Below are 14,224 nucleotides of genomic sequence, written 5' to 3' on the forward strand. Positions count from 1 at the left end.
GGAATTATAAATGAACATTGATGGAATCCTGTGCCTTTGACACCGAACAGAGGAGTCCAACAGTTGTACTTGTTCAGCCTTCAAAACCATGTCTGTGACTGTGCCCATGGTTACAGAGATACTGTAGCTATATTATTTTACCTTGGGTTGCTCTTATGTCTTATGAAAACACTGTGTTTTCCAGACAGCCAAGATAATTAGGAAAGTAATCCATGCCTGTTAGTGCTGAATTAGTGCAAACTGTCACATTTTTATCCACTATTGCACAGATATTCAATTACATCTTAACCAACAGAAAGGCAAGATAACGACCTCCTCCTTCACTAAACATTGCCTCAAACGATACCACTACCATTACATCTTCTGTCCAGATCTCTTAGCTGTTATTCGTAAGCCTAGAGAGAACCTCTCTGTCCTCTAAGCAGCCCTGTCTGGCTACCGGAGACCACTAAAAGTCTTTCATGCTTAAAATATAACCTGTGGTTCCTGGGGGCGACACTACAGCTCGTTAGGGTACCCTGATGAGTGGGGGACATCAGGAGCAAGCTGTGATCTCATTATCTCGCCGGCCTCTCCGGATACGGTCCAATTGCCTTCGTGTTAACAAATGACCGTGTAATTAAAGTTAAACAAATGGGACATGTCATCGCAGCGTAATACTGTCTGGTTGTACCACTTCTCCAACCACCTGCTAGTTAAGGGACATTGAGGAGGCGTAATATTTTCCTTGACCCTAACGCGACAGGGCAGATAAGCTAATGCTAACTTGAGCAGGTAGCAGGAACTGAAAGCAGTCTAGCTAAAAGGTAAAGGATATGGTCTGGTACTGGTTGCGGTTATCGGTTCAGATATACTGGTAACTGCTTATGCTGCTACATATAGAATATACCTAAAAGCTGGCATGGGAAGCACAAACTGAAATGAAATTAAGAGGTTAAGTAATGCCTATGATAATGTTATGGCACTGTAATATACCACACAGCACAAGCCCATAACCGTCTATTCCTCTTGAGCCAAAAGGGGCTGAAAATCAATTTGTCATACATAAACTACTCCATTTTATCCTTTAACTGACTGACACCAATAATTTTCCAGCTCCATAATGTGTCAATGAACCCCGAGTCTCGGTCCCAAACCCCGGCCCCTGTACAACAAAAGCGCTGCCATGGTGACGCATGAGTCATCTGGCCTTAATCACCTGTATATGTCCCTTATGACACCACCGCCACGCCGGATGTGGCCCCAGAAGATTCATCAATATCAGGGTCCAATATCCTTCCTGGGACCAGTTCAGAGAGGATATACATGGAGCTAAGTGCTAGGTTGTGTGGGACTGAGGTGTCTGCCAGGCCTTGGGCACACCTGTATGCCCTCTGGCATCCCTGCACACCCAGGCAGGTAGGCAAGCAGGCAGGGAGCTACAGGGGGTTTACTTACCAAGGCTGGAGACATCCTTGAATGGGCCCCACGATAACATAGCAACGGTATTCTGCAAGTGTGGGCAAGGAGATAGCTGTCTATGTCAATTGTCTACATGCAATGGATAGAGTGAGGGAGAGTGCAGAGGGAGAAAGAGAAAAAGGAGAGAAACAGCGAGGAGGAATAAATGAGAGCTTGAGAGGAAAAGAGAGAAAGAAGATGGAGTGAGGGAGAAACCAAAGCAGCATCATTATATCTGAGTTAGTTTCCCCCTTCTGTCTTTTACCCATAGGCATTTTAAGAGACGGCAGGTGATCCATCGCAGATCTCAAAGCACCACAGGGATCCTTACACCACATTCCATAACTGCAAAGCCTTCCCTCAAATACTTTTTGACACCTCGGCCAAATCATAGCTCTTTATGCCAGAAACACAGACGAGGTCCAAATCGCCATGAGACACACACACCACAGGAGTTTTATAAACACTGTTACGCTCTTTGTCTGAAAACAAACTCCTAAATCTCCCACTAATAGCCTGTTTCAGCCCACCAACAGCTCTTACAAAATCCCTGTTTTTTTTAAATAACGCTGAATACAGGCAAGTTGCAATAATGTGGCAGAAAATAGTTTTCTTGCAGACAACTCTTATGTTCAGACACTTTGAGATCAATCCGTTGCAAATAATCAATACTTAGTCCCTTACGTCTCTTTTACCTGTTTGAATGCGTGTTAAAACACCTCTGCAACTATTGCATATATAACATCTGTAAGGGTAAAGGTTATTTCAGTTGGGGCTGAATCCTCCTATTCAGTATTAGCCCTGAGACATAGCTGTAGACTCCTATGACACTACAGCTTTCTATCAGGGTTAATGCACTATTTATTTGATGTAATGTATGTGTGTATTCTACTGTTGTATCTTCTCTGAACATTGTATAGACATCTACAACCATGTTTGGTGGTTCGTGATGACTGTTGGTAAACTTCCGTCATTCCTGTTTTTAGATCCTGGGCGATCATTGGTCATGACAGATTTATAACAACGTCATGCTCATTTTAAAAGGAAAATAGTTAAGGTTTACCTTGGTTTTGCTCAACACAGCATTCACAAGTAGATCATTGCTCCAAAATGCTTTGAAATGTCCAGTGCTTATTTTTGACCATTTTCCAACCCTGAACTTTCCTTCAAAGTCTACTTGAAATGAAGCACATTGCAGTTGTTTCTCCAAAGAGCGAGTGGGAATGAGGATCACATTCAAGGCCTTTCTTCTTCAGAAAAGTTCAAACAAAAATATCACAAGGGCAATGTTTTCTAATTGTCGCATCCACTCCCAATGACAAATGTACAGCAGTCCACTCCACCGCCAGGGATAGCCTCAGCACCAACCAAGAGGCCTCTGGAGCTCCAACTTACCTGTGTGTCGTCAAGTGAATCTTCTATATGCTGAAATCCTGGTTGAAATCCAGGTTTTGAATTGCGATTTGAAGACAGCCACAGCAATTTCCAGATTTCAGAGGTTGGTCACTCATACCTTCGACCTTACCTTCAGATATCTCATTGTTCTCCTCAGTGACACTGGTGTCTTTCTGGTTTTTGGGTCGTACATTCTGGGGCTGTACGTTCTCATTGTCAGGCTCTGAAAGTTGGGCAGAAACAAACCAAACACATTTCCATTGACACATTATACTGTAGAATACATTTTGTCAAAGATGTTAGAACAATGTCAATCACACAGATCAACTATTTCCTTTGATAAACAACCTCATGAAATCATAGAATAAGTTGTAAAAGTTAAAAGGCTCTTCTCACTCTTAAATGTTCCTTGAAGTGGCTTGCTCTTCTGAGCACCTTTCACAGCAGTGACCTTGACTATGTACAACTTTCTGGGGTCAAAGTCTATGATCACTTTGGCTTCCTTCTTTGTCACCTCTAGTTCAGTCTCCTCTGCATCTGTAATTGGAAGAAAGTAACAAACAAGACCAAACTTAGAAATTGGTTTCACTTGTGTTCTGATTTGTTTATTAAATGCATTCTATTGAAAATTAGTTTATCATAATAAAAGTAGTTTAAAAAAATAAAATTTAAATTAGACTTTTTTGAAATCTCCTTTCCAGGTGAAATGTCAGGAATGACAATGATGTTGAGTTGACGTGCTAGTCGCAATGAAGGATACTACTGCTACGGGGGTATATTGGCAGTAAACGAACTAGTCAGCGGCTAAACGGGTGCTGCAGGACAAGTAAAGAGAGGCCTCCGTGATCCAACACACCTGAATTATTTTAAGCAGTACCCACAGCACATGAAGAACCTCAGTTGGACTCACTCAACTGTCTCTCTCTTCAAAAACAACTTAACAGGGCTGTTTGTAAAAAAAAAACATGAGAATGCACTCACTGTGTTGCCTACTGATTCAAAATCCATTTAGATCAATTGACACTGGTTGAGCATTGAAGCACTTAAGGTAATGTAGCTAAGTAGCTCAAATGTACTATTTATGCATTGACCTTAGGTTTCATCATTCTTGTTCTGCATATCAGAACAGAACTACGGAATTACAATTATCATGACATTTAACACTCATATTTCACGGTTTCACTGACACGTACAGTTCCTCCTTTATTACAATGATGGTACATCTGCTTTGCATGGCCTGAAGGCAACACGTTGCAAATGGAAGTGAGTGGGCATGTTGTAGAAATGGGGGTGTCATACCTTGTCAGATCTTGTTTAAAGATGATTCAAAAAATGATGTAGTGGGGGGGTGTGTCCATCATAGGTCATTCATAGGCATTATTGACCAATACTTCCGAATGTACCACAGCATACTTGAAAACCACTGATTGTTTTATATTTTTCAGCAAAATGTCTGTGTTGATACAGCACACTCCGTATACATGATACATAATCCATCAGAAACGCACAGTGGTCACACTTACCTTACCCTGTATCTTATAACGGTCAAGTCAATGTGCATTTTGAAACCTGATGAAGATGGGAGTGTAAGGGCTCTATTTTGGCTGGTGTTAAGCCAGCGCAATGTCAAAATCACGCTCATTGGCAATTTGGACCGGTGCTCGGCAACTTTCAAACACTTGCGCCAGGATTGGTAATTTACCTTTCTTATATGAGCTCTCCTGCGCTGAGGTGGGAGGGGTGGCAATATCTGGTGTGTCCTTAAAAACGTGCACCAAAGTGCCAATTTCAGGCAGCGCTGGTGGGGATATTTAAGACCAACCAAAAGCTGGTCTTAGCAGTAACGACATGGATTTTGACAGCGGAAGCGCAGCCTATTCTTCCGTGATGTACAGAGCCCATATGCGCAAATATGCACATGGAACAAGAGAGGTGTTCTTTTTGTGTCCCTAAACCTCAACCTCATTTCCTTTCATTTGATTAAAATCCAACCATTGCCTCCCCTCCGCTCAATGAAGGCTGTTTTTTTTCTGTCCTGCCCAATGCATTCAGCAAGTACTCAAGACTATTGATTAAGGGTTTGGCCCGTGAGATCGCTTTGAAATACATCTTAATCACCAAAGCTGTATTAAAAGATAATATTTGGGAGCAGCAAAAATGTGAGCGGATATCCCCTTTTTATTTGTATTTCTTATCCTGGCCATGCATTAGCCAAGGAGACTATCGATTAAGGGTTTCTAAAAATAATGGTCTACTTGTGAGGCTTTTGCCATCATGCTTTTGCATTATTCACAATTCACATAGGCCTAACTGCAGTGAGACTCCATTCAGCTTGTATTCATCCCCATTTCCAAAGAGCGCCTCTTGTCTGGCTACCAAAGACGTGCTCCGCCAAACATATTCAAATTATTCAGTCAGTCCTATAACACCATATCAAGGGTAGGCCTAGGCTATATCTTGCTTATTAAGAACATGCCTCACACATACAAAACAATTTATGGGATGCATAAATACATTTAGGCCTATGCTTGTTGAAGCCAATTTCAACAATGTTGACTGTCAATTACTCATTACTGTAGCCTATGCTATTTAATAAATGTAATATCAATCCACAATAGATTAGGATGAGAATATTTCGTGCCCCCTGCCAAATTGACAACAACGCAAAGACTGTCAATAACCTATAGAACTTGTCACTGCATGCAGTATTAGGTGGCCAAGCCCACGTCACACCTCCAATTTATGTATTAATCAAACCCTACCCCTTTCGTGCCACTACCAGCTACTACGCCTATAATTCTGGTTGTGAAAATAGCAAAAATATTTCTGACACACCCCTAAACCTATAGAGCTACTGCCAGCGCTAAGATTTACCATTGCATTGGGTTTGTTAAAATAGAGCCCTAAGTGTTGGAGAAGGGAGTAAGAGTTACTACCCACAATCCAGTGCTGCATTCAATTCCACCCCAATCATGATGATTTGTGTATGTCTGCGGGTGTCACCCTCTGTCAAAGTAACTCTTCTTCAACGAACAAAGGCTCACTGACTAGCCTCTCTCAGGAGCTCCCATTTCAACCCACACGTAATATAAAAACTCTGACTGACTCCGCAATTGGAATGCCATTCTGAGCAATGACAAACACTGAACTGCAGGGGTGGAGAGAAAGAGAGAAGAGGGAAATCATACCTGGTTTCAAATAGCATTAGTTTTCTTTAAAATACGAAAATACTTCAGCTGCGCAAGATTGAGCTTGCCTGGTGCAAAGGAACCAAAGGAATAGCCCCAAAAGGGCAAACCTCGCCACCCGTACTCCAGGTAGGCTCGATCAAAAGCTCATAGCATTTAAAAAGACAAACAAATACTATTTGAACCCAGGTCTGGAAGAAAAGGTTGAAATATCCTCCATTCTGCAGCTGGCATGAAGAGAAGTTCACCAGAGGAAGCCAGCTTGTGGGGGAAATGTGCTCGTTCAGCAGGGTGCCAGGGGTGGGATGAGATTGTGTCCCATGCCCTGGCTGGCCTCAGGCAGTTTAGATACAGCTGCTTCTGCTCTGCTCACTGAGTCTTATCTGATGAGTACTCCATTATCTTGATCAACACCAGCTCAAGGCCAGGCAAGCCACTGAAGCTACAGCTTCAAGTAAGGACAAAGTAAAAGCCATGGTGGAATGTCATGGAGTCTATCTATACATTGAGAATGGGCCATGTATTAATATGTTTCCTTAAGAACAACTTGAGAAGCGAAATGGTAGGCTGTACTACACAGTGAGTCAATCGCCTAATAGGTGTATCAATCATAGTGATTATTATAGATTACAAAATGGATGTTTGGAGTTCATTTCTCATCATGACTATAAAATACAGGAAAATCACACACTCTGAAGTACTCCTATTTCTTTACTGCAAGTGCACGCCAAAAACATTGGCTCTCTCACTGCAATAAGAAAATGGGTGTACAAAAGTGTGTGCCACTCTCCTCTTTTCTTCATGATTATTACCCATCAGTCTGTGTGTTCTTCAACTCCTACTCCAATTGTCATGACTATAGTCAAACCTCCAGAAGACATTCATGTCATAGGAGACGAGTAATAACCCGATTACATTATCATCTGATGTTTAGTTGATATGTAATTATGTTTTCTACACTGCAAGTATAAAGCTGTTGTGAAACACGCAACATAAGTTAGACAGCCTCCTTCAGGGCCGAATCGTAACTTGATCGTTCGTTCTCATTGCTGGACCTTACCTGATTGTGTGCTATAAATAAATCTGTAGCTTTCAAAGTCTCCTTTCGGTTCTTTCCATGACACATGCAGCTGGGTTGCGCTCAGGACTTTGAAACGAAGTCTTCGTGGGGTGGCAACTAGACAAAAAAAGACAGAAAACACAGTTTTACAATAACTGACTAACTCAAGAAGCGTTTGTATATAGTATTCAATAGTAATATTGAATGCATGGTTAATGACACCAAGACAGTGGTTGGAGTTCAATGAGGCGTAAAAACCAATTGTCACGTTCCTGACCTATTTCTGTTAGTTTGTTGTATGTGTTAGTTGGTCAGGACGTGAGTTTGGGTGGGCATTCTATGTTTTCTGTTTCTATGTTGGTTTAAGGGTTGCCTGGTATGGCTCTTAATTAGAGGCAGGTGTTTGGCGTTCCTCTAATTGAGAGTCATATTTAGGTAGGTTGTTTCACAGTGTTCGTTGTGGGTGGTTGTCTCCTGTGTCAGTGTTTGTCGCACCATACGGGACTGTTCGGTTTGTTTGTGAGTTCGGTCTTTTGTGTAGTCATTTTCCTGTTCGTGAGTTCTGCGTTTTATGTAAGTTCACATGTCCAGGTTTGTCTACTCCGTTTTGTTGTTTTGTTAGTTTTTAGTCAAGTTCGTGTTTTCGTTGTCCTAATTAAATCATGTCATTCCAAAACGCTGCGCCTTGGTTCCGTCACTACTCCTCCTTTTCGGTTGAAGAGGAGGAGAACAACCGTTACAGAACCACCCACCAAATTACCAGAACCAAGCAGCGTAATACACAGGACTACTGGACTTGGGAGGACGAGCTGGATGGAAAAGGACCTTGGGCTCAACCAGGGGAATATCGCCGCCCCAAAGCTGAGCTGGAGGCAGCGAAAGCAGAGAGGCGGCGATATGAGGAGGCAGCAAGGAAGCAAGGCTGGAGACCGGAGAATCAAGCCCAAAACTGCAGATATGAGGGGACGCGTCTGGCACGGAAGCCCGAAAAGCCCGTGAGTACTACCCAAAAATTTCTTGGGGGGGGGGCTAAGAGGTAGTGGGCCAAGGGCAGGTAGGAGACCTGCGCCCACTTCCCAGGCTAACCGTGGAGAGCGGGAGTACGGGCAGACACCGTGTTACGCAGTTGAGCGCACGGTGTCTCCTGTACGTGTGCATAGCCCAGTGCGGGTTATTCCACCTCCCCGCACTGGTAGGGCTAGATTGGGCATTGAGCCAAATGTCATGAAGCCGGCCCTTCATATCTGGCCACCAGTACGTCTCCTCGGGCCGGCTTACATGGCACCAGCCTTACGCATGGTGTCCCCGGTTCGCCTACATAGCCCGGTGCGGGTTATTCCACCTCTCCGCACTGGTCGGGCGACGGGGAGCATTCAACCAGGTAAGGTTGGGCAGGCTCAATGCTCAAGGGAGCCAGTACGCTTGCACGGTCCGGTATTTCCGGCACTACCTCCCCGCCCCAGCCCAGTACCACCAGTGCCTACACCACGCACCAGGCTTCCAGTGCGTTTCCAGAGCCCTGTTCCTCCTCCACGCACTCTCTCTATGGTGCGTGCCTCCAGTCCGGTGCCTCCAGTTCCGGCACCACGCACTAAGCCACATGTGCGTCTCCAGAGCCCTGTACACACTGTTCCTTCTCCCCGTACTCGTCCTGATGTGTGTGCACTCAGCCCGGTGCCACCAGTGCCGGTACCACGCACCAGGCATATAGTACGCTTTGAGAGTCCAGTGTGCCCTGTCCCTGCTCCCCGCAATAGGCTTGAAGTGCGTGTCTCCAGTCCGGTGCCTCCAGTTCCGGCACCACGCACCAGGCCTACAGTGCGTCTCAGCCGGCCAGAGTCTGCCGTCTGCCCAACGGCGCCTGAACTGTCCGTCTGCCAAGCACCGCATGAACTGCCCGTCTGCCATGAGCCTACAGAGCCTTCCGCCAGACAGGAGCAGCCAAAGCCTTCCGCCAGACAGGATCAGTCTGAGCCATCCGTCTCCGCAGCGCCATCTGAGCCATCCGTCTCCGCAGCGCCATCTGAGCCATCCGTCTCCTCAGCGCCATCTGAGCCATCCGTCTCCCCAGCGCCATCTGAGCCATCCGTCTCCCCAGCGCCGTCTGAGCCATCCGTCTGTCCCGAGCCATTAGAGCCGCCCGTCTGTCCCGAGCCGTCAGAGCCGTTAGTCAGTCAGGAGCCGCTAGAGCCATTCGTCAGTCAGGATCTGCCAGAGCCGCCAACCAGACAGGATCTGCCAGAGCCGCCAACCAGACAGGATCTGCCAGGGCCGCCAACCAGACAGGATCTGCCAGAGCCGCCAACCAGACAGGATCTGCCAGAGCCGCCAACCAGACAGGATCTGCCAGAGCCGTCAGTGAGCCATGAGCGTCCAGAGCCGTCAGCCAGCCATGAGCGTCCAGAGCCGTCAGCCAGCCATGAGCGTCCAGAGCCGTCAGCCAGCCATGAGCGTCCAGAGCCGTCAGCCAGCCATGAGCGTCCAGAGCCGTCAGCCAGCCATGAGCGTCCAGAGCCGTCAGCCAGCCATGAGCGTCCAGAGCCGTCAGCCAGCCATGAGCGTCCAGAGCCGTCAGCCAGTCATGAGCTGTCCCTCAGCCCAGAGCGGCTATTTATCCAGAACTGCCCCTCAGTCCAGAGCTGTCTCTCTGTCCGGAGCTGCCTTTCAGTCCGGAGTTGCCCCTCTATCCTGAGCTACCTCTCTATCCTGAGCTATCCCTATGTCCTGAGCTATCCCTCTGTCCTGAGCTATCCCTCTATCCCGGTGCTGCCCCTTGTCTCGATGTTACCCAAAAGATTAAGTGGGTGTAATATGAGGGTGGTCATTTGTAGGGGGAGATGTAAGCTGGGATTGACTATGGTGGGGTGGGGAACTCGCCCAGAGCCTGAGCCACCACCGTGGTCAGATGCCCACCCAGACCCTCCCCTAGACTTTGTGCTGGTGCGCCCGGAGTTCGCACCTTAAGGGGGGGGTTATGTCACGTTCCTGACCTATTTCTGTTAGTTTGTTGTATGTGTTAGTTGGTCAGGACGTGAGTTTGGGTGGGCATTCTATGTTTTCTGTTTCTATGTTGGTTTAAGGGTTGCCTGGTATGGCTCTTAATTAGAGGCAGGTGTTTGGCGTTCCTCTAATTGAGAGTCATATTTAGGTAGGTTGTTTCACAGTGTTCGTTGTGGGTGGTTGTCTCCTGTGTCAGTGTTTGTCGCACCATACGGGACTGTTCGGTTTGTTTTTGTACATCGTCATTTTGTGTAGTCTATTTTTCCCTGTTCGTGCGTTCTTCGTGTTTAATGTAAGTTCGTCGTCCAGGTCTGTCTACTCCGTTTGTTGTTTTGTTAGTTATAGTGAAGTTCGTGTTTTTTCGTCTTGTCTTTAAATAAATTATGTGTTCACAACCCGCTGCGCCTTGGTTCCCTCACTACTCCTCCTTTTCGGTTGAAGAGGAGGAGGACCACCGTTACACCAATGTTCTTTGAAAAAAACTCTCCAAATTCAGTAACTAGCAGAGTGTGAAGGGTTTGGGGATTTTTTTTGCCAATGGAAATGCATGAAACTCGAGATTCCCCAGTTAAAAGTGATTATGAAACAGTTAGATTGAACTCCAGCCAGTGTTTGGCGAGGTAACAGGCACTCTCCATCTGTGTTTCAACAGTCCTAAAAGATTGAATCTTGGCCAATTAAAAAGATACAGATTCAAAGAGTACCACAGATGTCACAAAAAAGCAAAGTCACATTCTCTCCCTTCCTTTGCCATTGATAGCTCTCATATCTCTTTTGGCGGGGGGTCTTTTGTGCAGCACTTATCTCAGCACCAAAGTACCATCCCCGATCTCATCATGATTGCATTTCGCCGGAGCAGTCGAATTGAGATTGTATTACAAAGAGTGTGCTCTTTACTTTGAGGCCTTTTCAGAGTAGAATGTGCCTTTTTTTTTTCAATTGCAGCAGCGACAAATTGAAAGGCACTGGAATAGCATTTATTCCTGTCTTCAAGAAGATATCTATCTGCAAGTAGAGCGATATACCACTTTCACCACTTCCTCCTGGGTCAACATCCCATCAGCTCTGCACATCAGGCAGAAATAGGCATTACCAAATCCCAGAGAAAAACAAACAAACCAACAAAAAAAAACATTCCCATCCAATTTGGTAACAACGGAAAAGACTGCAAACAGTCACACAAACTTGTCTTGTTAGTGTCCTCATTAAGAGCAGGCAAGATATATTTTGCCAATGTATTCTTTAAATACCTTCAGACATTAATGTAGGTATGGAAACAATACAATCAAGCGCATAGAAAGGGTTAACTCATTAGAAGGTAAAGAGACCGGAGATGGTGCATGGTGCAAACAGGCAAATTATAATACTGTACCGAGCTCACCAACCTGAAAATGGGGGGTGGGTATTCAGCAGGGCTTATTGCTCTCTGAAAAAAAGATACCTCTTCTCTGAAGAATGTCGCTTCCCCGAGTGAGAGAATTAGAAAGTGTGTTGTTTGTGAGTGTGTTTTTTTAAACCTTCAGAGACTTGGTGCATTCATTTGCACATTTCCAAAACAAACTAGTAGTACAACATCTCCAAGACAAAGGACTTGCCTGTGTGAAGATAGGCTTAAGTTCTTATATATATTTTTCATAGCTGTCTTTTTAAAACAGCCAGAAGGCTGGTGAGGGTTTATGAGGCCTCAAGCACCCATGGGAAGTTTGGAACAAGTCAGACATGGAAAGTGTAATGCATTTTAAATAATCTGTGAAAATGTGTTACTCCAGTGCCAGCCTCTCTACACTGGCTTCCTGTTAAGGCTAGGGCTGATTTCAAGATTTTACTGCTAACCTACAAAGCATTACATGGGCTTGCTCCTACCTATCTTTCCGATTTGGTCCTGCCGCACATACCTACACGTACGCTACGGTCACATGACACAGGCCTCCTTATTGTCCCTAGAATTTCTAAGCAAACAGCTGGAGGCAGGGCTTTCTCCTATAGAGCTCCATTTTTATAGAATGGTCTGCCTATCCATGTGAGAGACGCAGACTCGGTCTCGACCTTTAAGTCTTTATTGAAGACTCATCTCTTCAGTAGGTCCTATGATTGAGTGTAGTCTGGCCCAGGGGTGTGAAGGTGAACGGAAAGGCACTAGAGAGACGAACCTCCCTTGCTGTCTCTGCCTGACCGGTTCCCCTCTCTCCACTGGGATTCTCTGCCTCTAACCCTACTACAGGGGCTTACTGGTGCTCTTCCATGCCGTCCCTAGGAGGGGTGTGTCAATCCTTGAGTGGATTGAGTCACTGACGTGATCTTCCTGTCCGGGTTGCCGCCCCCCCTCGGGTTCGTGCCGTGGTGGAGATCTTTGTGGACTATACTCTGCCTTGTCTCAGGGTAGTAAGTTGGTAGTTTGAAGATATCCCTCTAGTGGTGTGGGGGCTGTGCTTTGGCAAAGTGGGTGGGGTTATATCCTGCCTGGTTGGCCCTGTCCGGGGGTATTGTCGGACGGGGCCACAGTGTCTCCCGACCCCTCCTGTCTCAGCCTCCAGTAATTATGCTGCAATACTTTGTGTCGGGGGGCTAGGGTCAGTCTGTTATATCTGGAGTATTTATCCTATCTTATCCGGTGTCCTGTGTGAAGTATGCTCCCTCTAATTCTCTCTCTCTCTTTCTCTCTTCTCTCGCAGGACCTGAGCCCTAGGACCATGACTCAGGACTACCTGGCCTGATGACTCCTTGCTGTCCCCAGTCCACCTGGTCGTGCTGCTGCTCCAGTTTCAACTGTTCTGCCTGAGGCTATGGAACCCTGACCTGTTCACCGGACGTGCTACCTGTCCTGGACCTGCTGTTTTCGACTCTCTCTCTCTCTACCGCACCTGCTGTCTCTAACTCTGAATGATCGACTATGAAAAGCCAACTGACATTTACTCCTGAGGTGCTGACCTGTTGAGCCCTCTACAACCACTGTGATTATTATTATTTGAACCTGCTGGTCATCTATGAACCTTTTGAACATCTTGGCCATGTACTGTTATAATCTCCACCTGGCACAACCAGAAGAGGACTGGCCACCCCTCAGAGCCTGGTTCCTTTCTAGGTTTCTTCCTAGGTTCCTGCCTTTCTAGGGAGTTTTTCCTAGCCACCGTGCTTCTACATCTGCATTGAATTCTGTTTGAGGTTTTAGGCTGGGTTTCTGTATAGCAGTTTGTGACATCGGCTGATGTAAAAAGGGCTATATAAATACATTTGATTGATTGATTATAAGGAGGGCCATATTGGGTGATGGGCATGGAAGCCAACTGACCGCCCACCCAGACCTGTAAAAGGGACAGGTTGTTTATCTTAAACCAGAGGGCAGCTCTTCAGAACAGAAGGCTTCTGCCGACAACCAATGGATGCTGTCCAAGGTGTAATGCTACAATACAACTCAAAGCGACACTATACTGTAGCCCAGGTTAGCATAGCGCAGAGTCCACTCTTAGCACAGGAATGCTGTGGTTTGTTTCACTTGAGGACTGGGCAACGGTGTCAAGACAAGCCCAGATAAACAAACGGCAGCTGTTTGAGGATGCAGTTCTTGTTCTTCTTCACATCAACAAGGTTAAGGTCAAAGGCAGATATATACAGTAAGGGTAGGTAGTTCATGTCAAAGCATATTCTGAAAGCACTTGAGTCGACTGCAAATGGAATGTTAATGATGTGATATTATACACAAAAATGTGCCAATATACCAGAAAATAGTGACCTTTCCCTTTGAAGTAAAATAATCACAAAGTGACAGTGACACAAAGACAAATGCTTCGACAAAAGCTGCACATCAAAAAGACACACACCAGATGACAGAGGATAAGGAGCAGCCTATACGATTGTGTTTACCTTGACCCTGAGCTTGCACAGGTAAGAGAGAGATAAGAACCAGACAGAGTAGAGGACTCCATACCCACGTCTTCAGTCCTATAGCTTGCATCCTTCACACTGGTAAAGGAGAGGAGCTCAGAAAACCTGAGGAGACATTAAAGGGAATGACAATGCTTGATGCTATTGAAAAAAAATTACTTCCATTATTAAAGGGATAATTTGGGGTTTTCACAATTATCTATACCTTCCCAGAGTCAGATGAACTTGTGGATACCATTTTTATGTATCTGCGTCCAGT

General features: G+C 45.7%; 1 protein-coding gene across 1 annotated transcript; it reads right to left on the minus strand.

Annotated features, from left to right (window-relative positions):
- Positions 1–1,211: 1,211 nt before the first annotated feature.
- On the minus strand, positions 1,212–14,035 carry LOC120026809 (collagen alpha-1(XIV) chain-like). The gene is made up of 5 exons (XM_038971522.1): positions 13,945–14,035; positions 7,084–7,200; positions 3,233–3,372; positions 2,966–3,071; positions 1,212–1,279 (listed from the first exon to the last, which is right to left on the minus strand). The coding sequence occupies exons 1-5, from the start codon at positions 14,033–14,035 to the stop codon at positions 1,212–1,214; spliced, it is 522 nt and encodes a 173-aa protein (XP_038827450.1).
- Positions 14,036–14,224: the final 189 nt, after the last annotated feature.

The sequence above is a fragment of the Salvelinus namaycush genome, chromosome 32, assembly GCF_016432855.1.
Source record: "Salvelinus namaycush isolate Seneca chromosome 32, SaNama_1.0, whole genome shotgun sequence".
Taxonomy (NCBI): Eukaryota; Metazoa; Chordata; class Actinopteri; order Salmoniformes; family Salmonidae; genus Salvelinus; species Salvelinus namaycush.